At 44.2% G+C, this 15,000-nt stretch overlaps 1 protein-coding gene across 1 annotated transcript in view; it reads left to right on the top strand.

The window, feature by feature from the left end:
* Positions 1 to 15,000, top strand: part of LOC121844689 (receptor-type tyrosine-protein phosphatase S-like) — a gene marked incomplete at its 5' end in the record, with an annotated part of 62,749 nt that overhangs the window by 19,837 nt on the left and 27,912 nt on the right. The window contains 6 exon segments of the mRNA XM_042315067.1: positions 2,653 to 2,757; positions 3,757 to 3,814; positions 3,816 to 3,836; positions 3,838 to 3,939; positions 7,740 to 7,820; positions 7,822 to 7,919. Of these exon segments, the coding sequence (XP_042171001.1) occupies positions 2,653 to 2,757; positions 3,757 to 3,814; positions 3,816 to 3,836; positions 3,838 to 3,939; positions 7,740 to 7,820; positions 7,822 to 7,919 (465 nt within the window).

Raw genomic sequence — 15,000 nt, forward strand, 5'->3', positions numbered from 1 at the left:
ATGTCTCTCTAATATGGTCATACATTGGGCAGGAGGTTAGGAAGTGCAGCTCAGTTTCCACCTCATTTTGTGGGCAGTGAGCACATAGCCTGTCTTCTCTTGAGAGCCATGTCTGTCTACGGCGGCCTTTCTCAATAGCAAGGCTATGCTCACTGAGTCTGTACATAGTGAAAGAGCATAGTCAAAAAATCTCTCTCTCTTTCTCTTTCTCCCTCTTTCTCCCTCTCCCGTGAGCCAGGTTTATAGGAGAGGAGGGAAAGTGTGTGTGTTGGACCAGCCTGGAGTGTCTGTCTGTAATGTGTTTGTTTACATACACACTAATATTAAACTGATAATGGCAGTAGGTTGATTATGCAATAGAACATGTAAACATCTTTACATCATCGTAAACAAGGTCATAATCACAGTAAGTATAGGCCTGGTTTTAAATGACTGGTAAACATCTTTTAAATGACTAGGCCTGGTTATTAACATAGGACAGGTAAACATCTTACATCATCGTAAACAAGGTCATAATCACAGTAAGTATAGGCCTGGTTTTAAATGACTAGGACGTGTAAACAAGGTCATAATCACAGTAAGTATAGGCCTGGTTTTTAAATGACTAGGACATGTAAACATCTTACATCATCGTAAACAAGGTCATAATCACAGTAAGTATAGGCCTGGTTTTTAAATGACTAGGACATGTAAACATCTTACATCATCGTAAACAAGGTCATAATCACAGTAAGTATAGGCCTGGTTTTTAAATGACTAGGACAGGTAAACATCTTAAATCGGCGTTCCAGAGGTGTATTTGATCTGAGCATGTGCCAGCATCAGCCGAGCGAGTTCAGAACAACTTTAAATATCCATCTTAGAAATAGTTCACACAAATAAAGTTTATGTCCAAACTCAGAATCAAATATCACAAATTAACAGCAGTCTCACGTACTGTAGGTGGGCTTAAGGTCAGGGGTTTGGGTTAGGAAAGGGGACACTCAGCTACAGAACAGCAGTCTCACATACTGTAGGTGGGCTTAAGGTCAGGGGTTTGGGTTAGGAAAGGGGACACTCAGCTACAGAACAGCAGTCTCACATACTGTAGGTGGGCTTAAGGTCAGGGGTTTGGGTTAGGAAAGTGGACACTCAGCTACAGAACAGCAGTCTCACATACTGTAGGTGGTCCTCTTGTCCAGGTGGCTGAGGGCAGTGTGGAGAGCTATTGAGATTGTGTCATCTGTGGATCTGCTGGGGCGGTATGCAAATTGGAGTGGGTATAGGGTTTCTAGTGTTTCTGGAGATGACGTGTGCCATAACCAGCCTCTCAAAGCACTTCCTGATTTACAGATGTGAGGGCTACAGGGTGGGGGTCACTCTGGCATGAAGCCTTGGAGGTATTAGGAACAGGAATGATCCTGGTTATCTTTTAAACAGATGTAGTTGATCTGCACATTACAGACTGGGACAAGGAGAGGCTGATCTGCACATGCTCTGACAGACTGGGACAAGGAGAGGCTGATCTGCACATGCTCTGACAGACTGGGACAAGGAGAGGTTGATCTGCACATGCTCTGACAGACTGGGACAAGGAGAGGTTGATCTGATCTCTGACAGACTGGGACATCTGCATCTGACAGACTGGGACAAGGAGAGGTTGATCTGCACATGCTGACTGGGACAGACTGGGACAAGGAGAGGTTGATCTGCACATGCTGACAGACTGGGACAAGGAGAGGCTGATCTGCACATGCTGAGAAAGCTCCCTGGAATACAGTCCAGTCTTGTGAGCGTTGACCTGATTTAAGACCTTGCTCACGTCCGGACGGAGAGAGAGATCACCCAGTCTTCTGGACAGACTGGGCAAGGAGGGGGTGTTCTACGTCACAATAGGATTCTATGAGTTCTAACTTCTGTTGATAGGGATGTTGATAGTGATGTTGATAGGACACTAATAGTTTATGGAATCCCATTGTGAGTAGAGCGGGACACTATTTGGCATGACAGGCCCTCACGCACGGTACGGTGTTGTTGTTGACGAAGCATAAAATGAGTTGAGTTTGTCTAGAAAAGAGGCATGGTTGGGCAGGTCACGGCTGGGTCTTCCTTTGAAGTGTGTGTGTGTGTGTGTGTGTGTGTGTGTGTGTGTGTGTGTGTGTGTGTGTGTGTGTGTGTGTGTGTGTGTGTGTGTGTGTGTGTGTGTGTGTGTGTGTGTATGTCCATGCGTGTGTGTGTGTGTGTGTGTGTGTGTGTGTGTGTGTGTGTGTGTGTGTGTGTGTGTGTGTGTGTGTGTGTGTTACCTTCTCTGGAATGGAGCTTGTTTGAATATGTCATCCTACAGATGATACTGTGATACATCGGCAGGGTAGCCTAGTGGTTAGAGTGTAGAGGCGGCAGGGTAGCGTAGTGGTTAGAGTGTAGGGGCGGCAGCGTAGCCTAGTGGTTAGAGCGTTGGACTAGTTAACGAAAGGTTGCAAGTTCGAATCCCCGAGCTGACATGGTACAAATCTGTCTTTCTGCTCCTAAACAAGGCAGTTAACCCACTTTTCCTAGGCCGTCATTGAAAATAAGAATTTGTTCTTAACTGACTTGCCTAGTTAAATAAAGATTAAAATACATAGATTAACTTCTAGAATGATTATCCAACATGTCTCTTGTTCCTTTTCTCAGTGCTGGAGTGGGCCGGACTGGTTGTTTCATCGTGATTGACGCCATGGTGGAGCGAATCAAACACGAGAAGACAGTTGACATCTACGGTCACGTGACCCTCATGAGGTAAATGGGATGTTGAATCACTTTGTTTGGGCTGGGCGGGGCTGGGCGGGGGGATCTATCATCCAACAAGCGTTAATTTTCAGAACGTTGAACCAACTGCCACTGTAGGGGACCACGTAGGAGCAGACATTATATTAATTATATTATAATCTTTTTTTTAATAATATTTTTCAGACTCTTTTCAGTAAATGCTAACTAAATGCTAACTGAAACCAGGACTCTGTGATTACCAGTGTTACCAGTAAATGCTAACTGAAACCAGGACTCTGTGATTACCAGTGTTACCAGTAAATGCTAACTGAAACCAGGACTCTGTGATTACCAGTGTTACCAGTAAATGCTAACTGAAACCAGGACTCTGTGATTACCAGTGTTACCAGTAAATGCTAACTGAAACCAGGACTCTGTGATTACCAGTGTTACCAGTAAATGCTAACTGAAACCAGGACTCTGTGATTACCAGTAAATGCTAACTGAAACCAGGACTCTGTGATTACCAGTGTTACCAGTAAATGCTAACTGAAACCAGGACTCTGTGATTACCAGTGTTACCAGTAAATGCTAACAGAAACCAGGACTCTGTGATTACCAGTGTTACCAGTAAATGCTAACTGAAACCAGGACGCTGTGATTACCAGTGTTACCAGTAAATGCTAACTGAAACCAGGACTCTGTGATTACCAGTGTTACCAGTAAATGCTAACTGAAACCAGGACTCTGTGATTACCAGCGTTACCAGTAAATGCTAACTGAAACCAGGACTCTGTGATTACCAGTGTTACCAGTAAATGCTAACTGAAACCAGGACTCTGATTACCAGTGTTACCAGTAAATGCTAACTGAAACCAGGACTCTGTGATTACCAGTGTTACCAGTAAATGCTAACTGAAACCAGGACTCTGATTACCAGTGTTACCAGTAAATGCTAACTGAAACCAAGACTCTGTGATTACCAGTGTTACCAGTAAATGAACCCTGACTGAAACATTCAACTTTTAGGTCCCAGCGGAACTACATGGTGCAGACGGAGGATCAGTACGCCTTTATCCATGACGCTGCTGCTGGAAGCTGTCGCCTGCTAACAACACCGAGGTTCCGGCGCGGAACCTTCACGCCTACATCCAGAGACTGACCCAGATAGAACCGACGGAGAACGTCACGGGCACGGAACTGGAGTTCAAGGTGCGTTCTTAAGGTTCTAGGGTTCTGTGGTGCTGTTCTAGGGGGGAAATAATGTTGTGTCTGTGAGATCCAGGGCCTGCGTACCTCGGTGCCCGGGTTCAAATCAAATATTTAAATATTGATCATTTATTTTGACCGAGACGTGCGGCGACAGCAAGAGTCATCAATTTCAGATAAAATGTCCGAGCAAAACAGCACCTCTCTGTCTCAGTATGTGTAGACCATGTATCTGATGCTGTCTGGACAGTGAAACAGCACCTCTCTGTCTCAGTATGTGTAGACCATGTATCTGATGCTGTCTGGACAGTGAAACAGCATCTCACTGTCTCAGTATGTGTAGACCATGTATCTGATGTCTCAGTATGTGTAGACCATGTATCTGATGCTGTCTGGACAGTGAAACAGCGCCCCCTCTGTCTCAGTATGTGTAGACCATGTATCTGATGCTGTCTGGACAGTGAAACAGCATCTCACTGTCTCAGTATGTGTAGACCATGTATCTGATGCTGTGTGGACAGTGAAACAGCGCCCCCTCTGTCTCAGTATGTGTAGACCATGTATCTGATGCTATCTGGACAGTGAAACAGCGCCCCCTCTGTCTCAGTATGTGTAGACCATGTATCTGATGCTGTCTGGACAGTGAAACAGCGCCCCTCTGTCTCAGTATGTGTAGACCATGTATCTGATGCTGTGTGGACAGTGAAACAGCGCCCCCTCTGTCTCAGTATGTGTAGACCATGTATCTGATGCTGTGTGGACAGTGAAACAGCGCCCCTCTGTCTCAGTATGTGTAGACCATGTATCTGATGCTGTGTGGACAGTGAAACAGCGCCCCCTCTGTCTCAGTATGTGTAGACCATGTATCTGATGCTATCTGGACAGTGAAACAGCGCCCCCTCTGTCTCAGTATGTGTAGACCATGTATCTGATGCTATCTGGACAGTGAAACAGCGCCCCCTCTGTCTCAGTATGTGTAGACCATGTACCTGATGCTATCTGGACAGTGAAACAGCGCCCCCTCTGTCTCAGTATGTGTAGACCATGTATCTGATGCTGTCTGGACAGTGAAACAGCGCCCCCTCTGTCTCAGTATGTGTAGACCATGTATCTGATGCTGTGTGGACAGTGAAACAGCGCCCCCTCTGTCTCAGTATGTGTAGACCATGTACCTGATGCTGTGTGGACAGTGAAACAGCGCCCCCTCTGTCTCAGTATGTGTAGACCATGTATCTGATGCTGTGTGGACAGTGAAGACAGCGCCCCCTCTGTCTCAGTATGTGTAGACCATGTATCTGATGCTGTGTGGACAGTGAAACAGCGCCCCCTCTGTCTCAGTATGTGTAGACCATGTATCTGATGCTGTCTGGACAGTGAAACAGCGCCCCCTCTGTCTCAGTATGTGTAGACCATGTATCTGATGCTGTGTGGACAGTGAAACAGCGCCCCCTCTGTCTCAGTATGTGTAGACCATGTATCTGATGCTGTGTGGACAGTGAAACAGCGCCCCCTCTGTCTCAGTATGTGTAGACCATGTATCTGATGCTGTGTGGACAGTGAAACAGCGCCCCCTCTGTCTCAGTATGTGTAGACCATGTATCTGATGCTGTGTGGTCAAGAAGGGTATAACATGTTAACGGCGTGAGATGTCGTCCTCTTTTCTCGGTCAGATGGAAACATCATGACTTGTTGTGTTCGTGCCACATTAAAAGATCATCTATTTCTCCAATTAAATGACATGTACTATACTCTACAAAACCCTAAAAAATGAAGAAACGTGTAGGATATAGGAGGTTCCTTTTCCTCTTGTGGAAATGAAATGCCCGTCCAACTGATTCCCTTCTGACCGCCGGCCCTGCTGAGAGCTCAGTGTTCCATCGACTTCCTGTAGTTTCCTCTCTGTCCCTCTCTAATGAGCTGTTGTTCTTTCTCACCCGAGTCAAGCAACGGTCAGACTGTGTGTGTTGTGTGTGTGTGTGTGTGTGTGTGTGTGTGTGTGTGTGTGTGTGTGTGTGTGTGTGTGTGTGTGTGTGTGTGTGTGTGTGTGTGGTTTCGCTGACGCAGGATAAACTCTGGTTCACATGTGTGTGTCGAGACAGCCAGGGGGCCTTTGGTTTTCTCTCCCACTTCTCTTCTCCTCTCTTCTCTCCACCCCCCCCCTTCCTCCTCCTCCCCCTCCCTCCCCCTCTCTTCCTCCTCCTCCACCCTCCCCCTCTCTTCTCCCCCCTTCCCCCCTTCCTCCTCCTCCCCCTCTCTTCCTCCTCCTCCCCCTCTTCTCCCCCTTCCCCCTTCCTCCTCCTCCCCTCTCTCTTCCCCCCCCCTTCCCCCTTCCTCCTCCTCCACCCCCCCTCTCTTCCTCCTCCTCCACCCTCCCCCTCTCTTCTCCCCCCTTCCCCCTTCCTCCTCCTCCCCCTCTCTTCTCTCCCCCTTCCCCCTTCCTCCTCCTCCCCCCCTCTCTTCCTCCTCCTCCCCCTCCTCCCTCCCCCTCTCTTCCTCCTCCTCCACCCTCCCCCTCTCTTCTCCCCCTTCCCCCTTCCTCCTCCTCCCCCTCTCTTCCTCCTCCTCCACCCTCCCCCTCTCTTCTCCCCCTTCCCCCTTCCTCCTCCTCCCCCTCTCTTCTCTTTTCCCCCTTCCTCCTCCTCCCCCTCTCTTCCTCCTCCTCCTCCTCTCCCCCTCTCCTCCTCCTCCTCCCCTCTCTTCCTCCTCCTCCCCCTCTCTTCTCTCCCCCCTTCCCCCCTTCCTCCTCCCCCCCCTCTCTTCCTCCTCCTCCCCCTCTCTTCTCCCCTCTCTCCTCCTATTTGTTAGACTCTGTGCAAACTGAACTGCATAGCAGTCATACTCTGTTCTATAATTCATTGTCATGTGATATGTGATCATGTCATGTGATATTGTCATGTGATATGTGATCATGTCATGTGATATGTGATCATGTCATGTGATATTGTCATGTGATATTTTCTTATGAATTGTTAAGCCATATCTTATCTTGTTATAACACACTATGTCATGACATATCGCGTCCCACAGCATCTAGCCAATGCTAGGGGTCAAGCTTAAATATTAAGTCGTGCACTGTTCTGTTCTGCTGTGTCATTCTATGTCACATTATAACACCCTATGTCACATTATAACACCCTATGTCACATTATAACACCCTATGTCACATTATAACACCCTATGTCACATAATTACAGGATGTGTAGCTATGTCACATTATAACACCCTATGTCACATTATAACACCCTATGTCACATAATTACAGGATGTGTAGCTATGTCACATTATAACACCCTATGTCACATTATAACACCCTATGTCACATAATTACAGGATGTGTAGCTATGTCACATTATAACACCCTATGTCACATTATAACACCCTATGTCACATAATTACAGGATGTGTAGCTATGTCACATTATAACACCCTATGTCACATTATTACAGGATGTGTAGCTATGTCACATTATAACACCCTATGTCACATTATAACACCCTATGTCACATTATAACACCCTATGTCACATAATTACAGGATGTGTAGCTATGTCACATTATAACACCCTATGTCACATTATTACATGATGTGTAGCTATGTCACATTATAACACCCTATGTCACATTATTACATGATGTGTAGCTATGTCACATTATAACACCCTATGTCACCACCCTCCCCTTCATAGCGTTTGACCAGTGCGAAGGCCCACACTTCCCTTCTCCTCGCATGTCATATCTCGTGATACAATATGTAATGCTATGTCACATTATAACACCCTATGTCATCTCCCTCCCTCTCCATAGCGGTTGGCCAGTGCGAAGGCCCACACCTCCAGGTTTGTGAGTGCCAACCTGCCGTGTAACAAGTTCAAGAACCGTCTGGTGAAGCATCATGCCCTATGAGTCCACCAGGGTCTGTCTGCAGCCAATCAGAGGAGTGGAGGGGTCAGACTACATCAACGCCAGCTTCATAGACGGATACAGGTGAGGAGGGAGGGGTCAGACTACATCAACGCCAGCTTCATAGACGGATACAGGTGAGGAGGGAGGGGGTCAGACTACATCAACGCCAGCTTCATAGACGGATACAGGTGAGGAGGGAGGGGGTCAGACTACATCAACAGCAGCATCATAGACAGATACAGGTGAGGGGGGAGGGGGTCAGACTACATCAACAGCAGCATCATAGACAGATACAGGTGAGGAGGGAGGGGGTCAGACTACATCAACGGCAGCATCATAGACAGATACAGGTGAGGAGGGAGGGGGTCAGACTACATCAACTGCAGCTTCATAGACGGATACAGGTGAGGAGGGAGGGGTCAGACTACATCAACGGCAGCTTCATAGACGGATACAGGTGAGGAGAGGGGGTCAGACTACATCAACGGCAGCTTCATAGACAGATACAGGTGAGGGGGAGGGTCTTATGGTAGCAGCCAACTTTAAACAATCAAAGATGGACATTTCTTCCGAAAACAGCAGATATTTATTTGAAATTGTCCATTGATTGGATGTGTCCATTGATTGGATGTGTCCATTGATTGGATGTGTCCATTGACAAAAACATTTGTGTAGGACATATAAGAGAGGATAGAAATAGTTATTGTAATACAGTGCTTCTCAAACCTCTCCTCAGGGACTCCATCAGTACCATAGATATATTATTATAGATAAATCTCTCCTCAGGGACCCCATCAGTACCATAGATATATTATTATAGATAAACCTCTCCTCAGGGACTCCATCAGTACCATAGATATATTATTATAGATAAACCTCTCCTCAGGGACTCCATCAGTACCATAGATGTATTATTATAGATAAATCTCTCCTCAGGGACCCCATCAGTACCATAGATATATTATTATAGATAAACCTCTCCTCAGGGACTCCATCAGTACCATAGATATATTATTATAGATAAACCTCTCCTCGGGGACTCCATCAGTACCATAGATATATTATTATAGATAAACCTCTCCTCGGGGACTCCATCAGTACCATAGATATATTATTATAGATAAACCTCTCCTCGGGGACTCCATCAGTACCATAGATATATTATTATAAATAAACCTCTCCTCAGGGACTCCATCAGTACCATAGATATATTATTATAGATAAACCTCTCCTCAGGGACTCCATCAGTACCATAGATATATTATTATAGATAAACCTCTCCTAAGGGACTCCATCAGTACCATAGATATATTATTATAGATAAACCTCTCCTCAGGGACTCCATCAGTACCATAGATATATTATTATAGATAAACCTCTCCTAAGGGACTCCATCAGTACCATAGATATATTATTATAGATACACCTCTCCTCAGGGACTCCATCAGTACCATAGATATATTATTATAGATAAACCTCTCCTCGGGGACTCCATCAGTACCATAGATATATTATTATAGATAATCCTCTCCTCAGGGACCCCATCAGTACCATAGATATATTATTAAAGATACACCTCTCCTCAGGGACTCCATCAGTACCATAGATATATTATTATAGATACACCTCTCCTCAGGGTCCCCATCAGTACCATAGATATATTATTATAGATAAACCTCTCCTCAGGGACTCCATCAGTACCATAGATATATTATTATAGATAAACCTCTCCTCGGGGACTCCATCAGTACCATAGATATATTATTATAGATAAACCTCGCCTCAGGGACCCCATCAGTACCATAGATATATTATTATAGATAAACCTCTCCTCAGGGACTCCATCAGTACCATAGATATATTATTATAGATAACCCTCTCCTCGGGGACTCCATCAGTACCATAGATATATTATTATAGATAAACCTCTCCTCTCGGGGACTCCATCAGTACCATAGATATATTATTATAGATAAACCTCTCCTCGGGGACTCCATCAGTACCATAGATATATTATTATAGATAAACCTCTCCTCGGGGACTCCATCAGTACCATAGATATATTATTATAGATAAACCTCTCCTCGGGGACTCCATCAGTACCATAGATATATTATTATAGATAAACCTCTCCTCAGGGACTCCATCAGTACCATAGATATATTATTATAGATAAACCCCTCCTCAGGGACTCCATCAGTACCATAGATATATTATTATAGATAAACCTCTCCTAAGGGACTCCATCAGTACCATAGATATATTATTATAGATAAACCTCTCCTCAGGGACTCCATCAGTACCATAGATATATTATTATAGATAAACCTCTCCTAAGGGACTCCATCAGTACCATAGATATATTATTATAGATACACCTCTCCTCAGGGACTCCATCAGTACCATAGATATATTATTATAGATAAACCTCTCCTCGGGGACTCCATCAGTACCATAGATATATTATTATAGATAATCCTCTCCTCAGGGACCCCATCAGTACCATAGATATATTATTATAGATACACCTCTCCTCAGGGACTCCATCAGTACCATAGATATATTATTATAGATACACCTCTCCTCAGGGTCCCCATCAGTACCATAGATATATTATTATAGATAAACCTCTCCTCAGGGACTCCATCAGTACCATAGATATATTATTATAGATAAACCTCTCCTCGGGGACTCCATCAGTACCATAGATATATTATTATAGATAAACCTCGCCTCAGGGACCCCCATCAGTACCATAGATATATTATTATAGATAAACCTCTCCTCAGGGACTCCATCAGTACCATAGATATATTATTATAGATAAACCTCTCCTCGGGGACTCCATCAGTACCATAGATATGTTATTATAGATAAACCTCTCCTCGGGGACTCCATCAGTACCATAGATATATTATTGTAGATAAACCTCTCCTCGGGGACTCCATCAGTACCATAGATATATTATTATAGATAAACCTCTCCTCAGGGACTCCATCAGTACCATAGATATATTATTATAGATAAACCCCTCCTCAGGGACTCCATCAGTACCATAGATATATTATTATAGATAAACCTCTCCTAAGGGACTCCATCAGTACCATAGATATATTATTATAGATAAACCTCTCCTCAGGGACTCCATCAGTACCATAGATATATTATTATAGATAAACCTCTCCTAAGGGACTCCATCAGTACCATAGATATATTATTATAGATACACCTCTCCTCAGGGACTCCATCAGTACCATAGATATATTATTATAGATAAACCTCTCCTCGGGGACTCCATCAGTACCATAGATATATTATTATAGATAATCCTCTCCTCAGGGACCCCATCAGTACCATAGATATATTATTATAGATACACCTCTCCTCAGGGACTCCATCAGTACCATAGATATATTATTATAGATACACCTCTCCTCAGGGTCCCCATCAGTACCATAGATATATTATTATAGATAAACCTCTCCTCAGGGACTCCATCAGTACCATAGATATATTATTATAGATAAACCTCTCCTCGGGGACTCCATCAGTACCATAGATATATTATTATAGATAAACCTCGCCTCAGGGACCCCCATCAGTACCATAGATATATTATTATAGATAAACCTCTCCTCAGGGACTCATCAGTACCATAGATATATTATTATAGATAAACCTCTCCTCAGGGACTCCATCAGTACCATAGATATATTATTATAGATAAACCTCTCCTCGGTGTCCCCATCAGTACCATAGATATATTATTATAGATAACCCTCTCCTCAGGGACTCCATCAGTACCATAGATATATTATTATAGATAAACCTCTCCTCAGGGACTCCATCAGTACCATAGATATATTATTATAGATAAACCTCTCCTCAGGGACTCCATCAGTACCATAGATATATTATTATAGATAAACCTCTCCTCGGGGACTCCATCAGTCACTACCATAGATATATTATTATAGATAAACCTCGCCTCAGGGACCCCATCAGTACCATAGATATATTATTATAGATAAACCTCTCCTCAGGGACTCCATCAGTACCATAGATATATTATTATAGATAAACCTCTCCTCAGGGACTCCATCAGTACCATAGATATATTATTATAGATAAACCTCTCCTCAGGGTCCCCATCAGTACCATAGATATATTATTATAGATAACCTCTCCTCAGGGACTCCATCAGTACCATAGATATATTATTATAGATAAACCTCTCCTCAGGGACTCCATCAGTACCATAGATATATTATTATAGATACACCTCTCCTCAGGGACCCCATCACTACCATAGATATATTATTATAGATAAACCTCTCCTCAGGGACTCCATCAGTACCATATATATATTATTATAGATAAACCTCGCCTCAGGGACACCATCAGTACCATAGATATATTATTATAGATAAACCTCGCCTCAGGGACTCCATCAGTACCATAGATATATTATTATAGATAAACCTCTCCTCAGGGACTCCATCAGTACCATAGATATATTATTATAGATAAACCTCTCCTCAGGGACTCCATCAGTACCATAGATATATTATTATAGATAAACCTCTCCTCAGGGACTCCATCAGTACCATAGATATATTATTATAGATAAACCTCTCCTCAGGGACTCCATCAGTACCATAGATATATTATTATAGATAAACCTCTCCTCAGGGACTCCATCAGTACCATAGATATATTATTATAGATAAACCTCTCCTCAGGGACCCATCAGTACCATAGATATATTATTATAGATAACCCTCTCCTCAGGGACTCCATCAGTACCATAGATATATTATTATAGATAAACCTCTCCTCAGGGACTCCATCAGTACCATATATATATTATTATAGATAAACCTCTCCTCAGGGACTCCATCAGTACCATAGATATATTATTATAGATAAACCTCTCCTCAGGGACTCCATCAGTACCATATATATATTATTATAGATAAACCTCTCCTCAGGTACTCCATCAGTACCATAGATATATTATTATAGATAAACCTCTCCTCAGGGACTCCATCAGTACCATAGATATATTATTGTAGATAAACCTCTCCTCAGGGACTCCCAGATGTTTCGGCGTGTTGTTAAAGCCCCTGAACTATCTCACACGATTCACCTAGTCAAGGACTTGATGATTAGTTAAATCAGGTGCTAGTTCTAGAATAGATCAAACACATGGAACGGCTGGGGGTTCCTGAGGAGAGGTTTGAAATGGCTGTGGCAGTCCCAAGGAGAGGTTTGGAACAGCTGGGAGTCCTGAGGAGAGGTTTGGAATGGCTGGGAGTCCTGAGGAGAGGTTTGGAATGGCTGGGAGTCCTGAGGAGAGGTTTGGAATGGCTGGGAGTCCTGAGGAGAGGTTTGGAATGGCTGGGAGTCCTGAGGAGAGGTTTGGAATGGCTGGGAGTCCTGCGGAGAGGTTTGGAATGGCTGGGAGTCCTGAGGAGAGGTTTGGAATGGCTGGGAGTCCTGAGGAGAGGTTTGAGAACAGCTGGGAGTCCTGAGGAGAGGTTTGGAATGGCTGGGGTTTCTGGGGAGAGGTTTGGAATGGCTGGGAGTCTTGAGGAGAGGTTTGGAATGGCTGGGAGTCCTGAAGAGAGGTTTGGAATGGCTGGGAGTCCTGAGGAGAGGTTTGGAACAGCTGGGAGTCCTGAAGAGAGGGTTACCACTGTTGTAATAGATGAACAATTCTATCAAAAAGTAAGATAAGAAACAGACAAAGCAAAACCAAACACAACAGCAGGTTTGGAATGGAACACAACAGTCACCGCCTGAAGTTTGGAACACTGGGAGTCTTGAGGAGACACAACAGCACCGCTGGGAGGAACAGAGGTTTGCACCGCCTGGGAGTGGAACACAACAGCACCGCCTGGGGCTGGGAGTCCTGACAGCAGGTTTGAGTGGAACACGACAGCAGCCTGGGGTGGAACAGACAGAACGCCTGGGGTGGAACAAACAGCAAGCCTGGAGTGGAAAACAAAGCACCGCCAAACACAACAGCACCGCCTGGTGTGGAACACAACAGCACCGCCTGGTGTGGAACACAACAGCACCGCCTGGAGTGGAACACAACTGCAAAGCCTGGGGTGGAACACAACATCACCGCCTGGGGTGGAACACAACATCACCGCCTGGGGTGGAACACAACATCACCGCCTGGGGTGGAACACAACAGCACCGCCTGGGGTGGAACACAACATCACCGCCTGGGGTGGAACACAACAGCACCACCTGGGGTGGAACACAACAGCACCGCCTGGAGTTTGCTAAACGGCATTGGAACTTGGATTGGAACCAGTGCTATTTATTTATGTATTTTATTTTATTTAACCTTTATTTAATTAGGCAAGCCAGATAAAATAAAATATTTATAATGACGGCCTACCAAAAGGCAGAAGGCGTCCTGCGGGGACAGGGTTGGGATTAAAAATACAAATATAGGATAAAACATCACGACAAGAGACCACAACACTACATAAAGAGAGACCACAACACTACATAAAGAGAGACCACAACACTACATAAAGAGAGACCACAACACTACATAAAGAGACCACAACACTACATAAAGAGAGACCACAACACTACATAAAGAGAGACCACAACACTACATAAAGAGGCCACAACACTACATAAAGAGGCCACAACACTACATAAAGAGAGACCACAACACTACATAAAGAGAGACCACAACACTACATAAAAGAGACCACAACACTACATAAATAGAGACCACAACACTACATAAAGAGAGACCACAACACTACATAAAGAGACCACAACACTACATAAAGAGGCCACAACACTACATAAAGAGAGACCACAACACTACATAAAAGAGACCACAACACTACATAAAGAGACCACAACACTACATAAAGAGAGACCACAACACTACATAAAGAGACCACAACACTACATAAAGAGAGACCACAACACTACATAAAGAGAGACCACAACACTACATAAAGAGACCACAACACTACATAAAGAGAGACCACAACACTACATAAAGAGAGACCACAACACTACATAAAGAGGCCACAACACTACATAAAGAGGCCACAACACTACATAAAGAGAGACCACAACACTACATAAAGAGAGACCACAACACTACATAAAGAGAGAC

The sequence above is a fragment of the Oncorhynchus tshawytscha genome, unplaced genomic scaffold (assembly GCF_018296145.1).
Source record: "Oncorhynchus tshawytscha isolate Ot180627B unplaced genomic scaffold, Otsh_v2.0 Un_contig_7909_pilon_pilon, whole genome shotgun sequence".
Classification (NCBI taxonomy): domain Eukaryota; kingdom Metazoa; phylum Chordata; class Actinopteri; order Salmoniformes; family Salmonidae; genus Oncorhynchus; species Oncorhynchus tshawytscha.